The sequence below is a fragment of the Charadrius vociferus genome, unplaced genomic scaffold (genome assembly GCF_000708025.1).
Source record: "Charadrius vociferus isolate BGI_N301 unplaced genomic scaffold, ASM70802v2 scaffold916, whole genome shotgun sequence".
Taxonomy (NCBI): Eukaryota; Metazoa; Chordata; class Aves; order Charadriiformes; family Charadriidae; genus Charadrius; species Charadrius vociferus.
The window spans coordinates 2101-8739 of NW_009648649.1; the positions used below are offsets into that span (position 1 = coordinate 2101).

The 6639-nt window shown below is 55.6% G+C and overlaps 3 protein-coding genes across 3 annotated transcripts in view; all 3 read right to left on the reverse strand.

Annotated features, from left to right (window-relative positions):
- Positions 1 to 2518, reverse strand: part of LOC104287713 (wiskott-Aldrich syndrome protein homolog 1-like) — a gene marked incomplete at its 3' end in the record, with an annotated part of 4498 nt that extends 1980 nt beyond the window's left edge. Inside the window, exons 1-2 of the mRNA XM_009886441.1 lie at positions 2342 to 2518; positions 2140 to 2192 (exon numbers count right to left, since the gene is read on the reverse strand). Of these exons, the coding sequence (XP_009884743.1) occupies positions 2140 to 2192; positions 2342 to 2518 (230 nt within the window). The remainder of the gene's footprint in view (positions 1 to 2139; positions 2193 to 2341) is intronic.
- Positions 2519 to 2934: 416 nt separating this feature from the next.
- LOC104287714 (hepatitis A virus cellular receptor 1-like) lies at positions 2935 to 4544 on the reverse strand. Its single transcript, XM_009886442.1, has 6 exons — positions 4364 to 4544; positions 3815 to 3959; positions 3637 to 3755; positions 3467 to 3518; positions 3200 to 3341; positions 2935 to 3144 (listed from the first exon to the last, which is right to left on the reverse strand). Exons 1-6 carry the CDS (start codon positions 4542 to 4544, stop codon positions 2935 to 2937), a joined length of 849 nt encoding a protein of 282 aa, XP_009884744.1.
- Positions 4545 to 4549: 5 nt separating this feature from the next.
- Positions 4550 to 5519, reverse strand: LOC104287715 (platelet glycoprotein Ib alpha chain-like). The gene is made up of 2 exons (XM_009886443.1): positions 5105 to 5519; positions 4550 to 4659 (listed from the first exon to the last, which is right to left on the reverse strand). The coding sequence occupies exons 1-2, from the start codon at positions 5517 to 5519 to the stop codon at positions 4550 to 4552; spliced, it is 525 nt and encodes a 174-aa protein (XP_009884745.1).
- Between the last annotated feature and the right edge of the window lie 1120 nt (positions 5520 to 6639).

The following is a 6639-nucleotide window of genomic DNA, read 5'->3' on the forward strand; positions in this document are numbered from 1 at the left end:
ATCACGGAACCCATCTACCACAGACACCCCATGGAGACCTGAACCCCCACCCCAGGGACCACCCAACTCCGTGGATGCTCCATGGAGACCTCAACCCCCACCCCAGGGACCACCCAACCCCACAGACACCCCATGGAGACCTGACCCCCCACCCCAGGGACCACCCAACTCCGTGGATGCTCCATGGAGACCTCAACCCCCACCCCAGGGACCACCCAACCCCAAGGACACCCATGAAGATGGGACCCCCAACCCAGGAACGCCCATGGAGACCTCAACCCCCACCCCAGGGACCACCCAACCCCACTGACACCCCATGGAGACCTGAACAGGGACCACCCATCCCCACGGACACCCCATGGAGACCTCAACCCCCACCCCAGGGACCTCCCAACCCCACTGACACCCCATGGAGACATGAACCCCCACCCCAGGGACCACCCAACCCCACAGACACCCCATGGAGATCAGATCCCCCACCCCAGGGACCAACCAACTCCATTGATGCTCCATGGAGACCTCAACCCCCACCCCAGGGACCACCCAACCCCACAGACACCCCATGGAGACCTGAATAGGGACCACCCAACCCCACTGATAACCCATGGAGACCTGAACAGGGACACCCCATCCCCACGGACACCCCATGGAGACCTCAACCGCCCCCACCCCAGGGACCTCCACCCCACCCTGACACCCCATGGAGACCTGAACAGGGACCACCCAACCCCACAGACACCCCATGGAGACCTCAACCCCCACCCCAGTGACCACCCAACCCCAAGGACACCCATGAAGATGGGACCCCCAACCCAGGAACGCCCATGGGGGTCTGAACCACCACCCCAGGGACCACCCAACCCCATGGACACCCCATGGAGATCAGATCCCCCACCCCAGGGACCAACCAACTCCATTGATGCTCCATGGAGACCTCAACCCCCACCCCAGGGACCTCCCAACCCCACTGACACCCCATGGAGACCTGAACAGGGACCACCCAACCCCACAGACACCCCATGGAGATCAGATCCCCCACCCCAGGGACCAACCAACTCCATTGATGCTCCATGGAGACCTCAACCCCCACCCCAGGGACCTCCCAACCCCACTGACACCCCATGGAGACCTGAACAGGGACCACCCAACCCCACAGACACCCCATGGAGATCAGATCCCCCACCCCAGGGACCAACCAACTCCATTGATGCTCCATGGAGACCTCAACCCCCACCCCAGGGACCTCCCAACCCCACTGACACCCCATGGAGACCTGAACAGGGACCACCCAACCCCACAGACACCCCATGGAGACCTGAATAGGGACCACCCAACCCCACTGATAACCCATGGAGACCTGAACAGGGACACCCCATCCCCACGGACACCCCATGGAGACCTCAACTCCCATCCCAGGAACCACCCAACCCCTCAGACACCCCATGGAGACCTGATCCCCCATCCCAGGGACCACCCAACTCCATTGATGCTCCATGGAGACCTCAACTCCCATCCCAGGAACCACCCAACCCCTCAGACACCCCATGGAGACCTGATCCCCCATCCCAGGGACCACCCAACTCCATTGATGCTCCATGGAGACCTCAACTCCCATCCCAGGAACCACCCAACCCCTCAGACACCCCATGGAGACCTGATCCCCCATCCCAGGGACCACCCAACTCCATTGATGCTCCATGGAGACCTCAACTCCCATCCCAGGAACCACCCAACCCCTCAGACACCCCATGGAGACCTGATCCCCCATCCCAGGGACCACCCAACTCCATTGATGCTCCATGGAGACCTCAACTCCCATCCCAGGAACCACCCAACCCCACAGACACCCCCTGAAAACCCACCCAACCCCCACCCCAGGACCACCCAAACCCCCCTTATATGTCCCCTCCCACCCCATGGGGACCCCACTCACGCTCGCAGATGGGTTTGGGGGTGCTCCAGCGCCCCAACTTGGTGCAGTTACTGCGGGCGCTGCCCACCAGGCGGAACCCGGGGTTGCAGCTGTACTCGGTCCACGTCCCCTCCACCGGCACCCGCTCCATCGCCCGTGCCACCGCCTGCCCGTTCTCCAGGCTCAGGTGCATTTTGGGACAGGTCCTCACTGGTTGGGGGTGCAAAGGTGGTGGTGGTGGGGGGTGGGTGTCAACTCCACATCCTTCCCAGGGTAACCCCTACCAACGTGGTGGGTGGTGGTTGGGACTTCTGGTGATGGTATCGGAGATGGGGATGGTAAAGGTGATGGGGATCATGGTGGTGATGGCGATGCTGGTGGTGGCGGTGATGGTGATGCTGGTGGTGATGGTAACAGTGATGGGGATGCTGATGGTGACGGTGATGGTAGGGTGATGGTCATGGTAATGGGGAAGGTGATGGTCATGGTGGGGATCATGGTAATGGTGATGGGGATGCTGATGGTCACATTAATGGTGAAGGTGATGGTGAAGATCATGGGGATGGGGATGCTGATGGTAATGATGACGGTCATGGTCATGGTCATGGTAGTGGTGAAGGTAGTGGTATGGTGATGGTCATGGTGAAGATCATGGTAATGGGGATGGGGATGCTGATGGTGATGGTGATGGTCATGGTGATGGTGATGGTCATGGTAATGGTGATGGGGATGCTGATGGTGATGGTCACAGTAATGATAATGGTAAAGGTGATGGTCATGGTGAACGTCATGGTAATGGTGATGGTGATGAGGATGCTGATGGTGATGTTCATGGTAATGGTGAAGGCGATGGACATGGTGAAGGTCATGGTAATGGTGATGGTGGTGCTGATGGTCATGGTCATGGTAATGGTGATGGTATGGTGACAAGGAGGTGACAAGGATTGGTGATGCTAACGGTGATCGTGATGGTAACGGTGATGGTAAACAGTAACAGTGATTGGTGATGCTAATGGTGATCATCACGGTGACGTAAACAGTGACAGTGATGGTGAAGATGATGGGGATGTGACGGTGATGGCAATAGTGACGGGGGTCATGATGGTGATGGTAAGAATGATGAGGATGGTGATGGTAACAGTGATGATGGTGATGGTAATGGCAATGGTAAAGGTAATGGTGATGGGGAGACTGATGGTGACGGTCATGGTAATGGTGACAGTGACTGGGATCTTGACAGGGATTGGTGACGGTGATGGTGAAGATGATGAGGGTGGGGATAGTGACAGGGATCATGATGGTGAAGGTGATAGTAACGGTGATGGTAACAGTGAGCGGGACGTTAATGGAGATGACAATAGTAACAGGGACGGCGATGGGGATGATGGGGATGGGGATGGGGATGGTGACAGGGACGGTGACGGGGACGCTAATGGTGATCACGATGGTGATGGTGACGGTAACAGCGATGGAGATGGGGACGGTGGTGGAGGCAGTGACGGTGACGGCAGTGGTGCCGGTGACAGGGCTGGTGATGCTAATGGTGACGGTGACGGTAACAGCGATGGGGACGGTGATGGGGATGGCTCCTCCTTTAACAATGGCACTGGTAATGGTGATGCTCATGGTGATCGTGATGGTGATGGTGGCAGTAACAGTGATGGGGATGGTGACAACGGTGGGAATGAGGACGGTGATTGTGATGGTGACAGCGATGGTGGTGCTAATGGTGATGGGGACGGGTATGGGGATGCTAATGGTGATCACGACGGTGATGGTGATGGCGACAGCGACAGGGATGGAAAGGGTGACAATGGTGGGGATGGCGACAGCGATGGTGGTGCTAATGGTAATGGTGACGGTGATGCTCATGGTGATCACAATGGTGACGGTGATGGCAACAGTGATGGGGATGAGGATGGTGGCAATGGTGGGGATGGTGATGATGATGGGGATGGTGACAGTGATGGTGACAATGATGGTGACAATGATGGCAATGGTGACGGGGATGTCGAAGGTGATGGTGATGCTAATGGTGATGCTGATGCTTATGGTGATCACAATGGTGATGGTGATGGTAACAGCAATGGGGCTGGGGATGGTGACAGTGGTGGTGATGGTGACAATGATGGCAATGGTGATGTGATGGTGATGCTAATGGTGACGGTGAGGGGCGGTGGTAATGGTCACGGTGATCACGACAGTGATGGTAATAGTGATGGGGATGGGGACGGTGACAATGGTGATGTGATGGTGACGATGATGGTGATAGTGATGGTGACAATGATGGCAATGGTGACGGGGATGGCAATGGTGATGGTGATGCTAATGGTGATGCTGATGCTTTTGGTGATCACAATGGTGATGGTGATGGTAATGGCAATGGGGATGGGGATGGTGACAGTGGTGGGGATGGTGATGATGATGGGGATGGTGATGGGATGGTGATGCTAATGGTGATGGGGGTGGCGATGCTCATGGTGATCATGATGGTGATGGTAGTAGTGACGGGGATGGGGATGGTGACAATGGTGGGGATGGTGATGATGGGGATGGTGACAGTGATGGTGACAATGATGGCAATGGTGACGGGGATGGCGATGGTGATGCTAATGGGGATGCCGATGCTCATGGTGATCACGATGGTGATGGTAATAGTGATGGGGATGGTGATGATGATGGGGATGGTGACAGTGATGGTGACAATGATGGCAATGGTGACGGGGATGGCAATGGTGATGGTGATGCTAATGGTGATGCTGATGCTTATGGTGATCACAATGGTGATGGTGATGGTAACAGCAATGGGGATGGGGATGGTGACAGTGGTGGGGATGGTGACAATGATGGCAATGGTGATGTGATGGTGATGCTAATGGTGACGGTGAGGGGCGGTGGTAATGGTCACGGTGATCACGACAGTGATGGTAATAGTGATGGGGATGGGGACGGTGACAATGGTGATGTGATGGTGATGATGATGGTGATAGTGATGGTGACAATGATGGCAATGGTGACGGGGATGGCAATGGTGATGGTGATGCTAATGGTGATGCTGATGCTTTTGGTGATCACAATGGTGATGGTGATGGTAATGGCAATGGGGATGGTGATGGTGACAATGGTGGGGACAGTGACAATGATGGCAATGGTGATGTGATGGTGATGCTAATGGTGATGGGGTGGCGATGCTCATGGTGATCATGATGGTGATGGTAGTAGTGACGGGGATGGGGATGGTGACAATGGTGAGGATGGTGATGATGGGGATGGTGACAGTGATGGTGACAATGATGGCAATGGTGACGGGGATGGCGATGGTGATGCTAATGGGGATGCCGATGCTCATGGTGATCACGATGGTGATGGTAATAGTGATGGGGATGGTGATGATGATGGGGATGGTGACAGTGATGGTGACAATGATGGTGACAATGATGGCAATGGTGACGGGGATGGCGAAGGTGATGGTGATGCTAATGGTGATGCTGATGCTTATGGTGATCACAATGGTGATGGTGATGGTAACAGCAATGGGGATGGGGATGGTGACAGTGGTGGTGATGGTGACAATGATCCTATAGGCTACACCCGATATGTCCTGCATCCCCTATAGACTACGTCCCCTATAGAGTACACTCCGTATACGCTGTACTGCGCACAGTACACTCAGTGTAACCTACACCCGACCTACACATTCACAACGCAAACTACCCCCCACTTACACACTCAGTGCCACCTACACCCCACTTACGCAGCCACAGCGCAACCTACACCCCGCGTGCACACTCGGCGCAACCTACACCCGACTTCCACATTCACAACGCAAACTACACCCCACTTACACACTCAGTGTAACCTACACCCCACCGGCACGCTCACAGTGCGACCTACACCCCGCTTGCACACCCACAGTGCCAGCTACACCCGTTTGCACACACAGAGTGTGGCCTACAACTGCTTGCACGCCCACAGTGCAACCTACACCCTGCTTGCACACTCAGTGCAACCTACAACCGCTTGCAGACCCACAGTGCAACCTACACCCCGCTTGCACAGTCACTGTGCCAGCTACACCCGTTTGCACGCGACCTACAGCCGTTCACACGCGCGCTGTGCCACCTACAGCCTGTTTGCACACTCAGTACAACCTACACCCCACTTCACGCTCACAGTGCAAACTACACCCTGCTAGACACACCCACAGTGCAATCTACACCCGAATTACATACTCTGTACAAACTACACCTGATTTACACACCCACAGCACAACCTACACGCCGCTTGCACACCCGCAGTGCAAACTACATCCCACTTACACACTCACAGTGCAAACTACACCCGATTTACACATGCACAGTGCAACCTACACCCGAATTACACACTCCGTACAAACCACACCCGTTTTACACACCTGCAGCGGAAACTACACCCGATTTACACACCCACAGCGCAACCTACACCCCACTTGCACATTCAGTACAAACAACACCCCACTTACACACCCGCAGTGCAAACTACACCCAATTAAGACACCCACAGTGCAAACTACCCCCCATTTACACCCCACCTGCACACTCGGTGCAACCTACACCCAATTTAAACACCCGCAGTGCCACCTACACCCCCCTTGCACACTTGGTGCAAACTACACCCCTCTTGCACACCCACAATGCAACATACACCCCATTTACACACGGCCAGTGCAACCTACACCCCACCTGCAC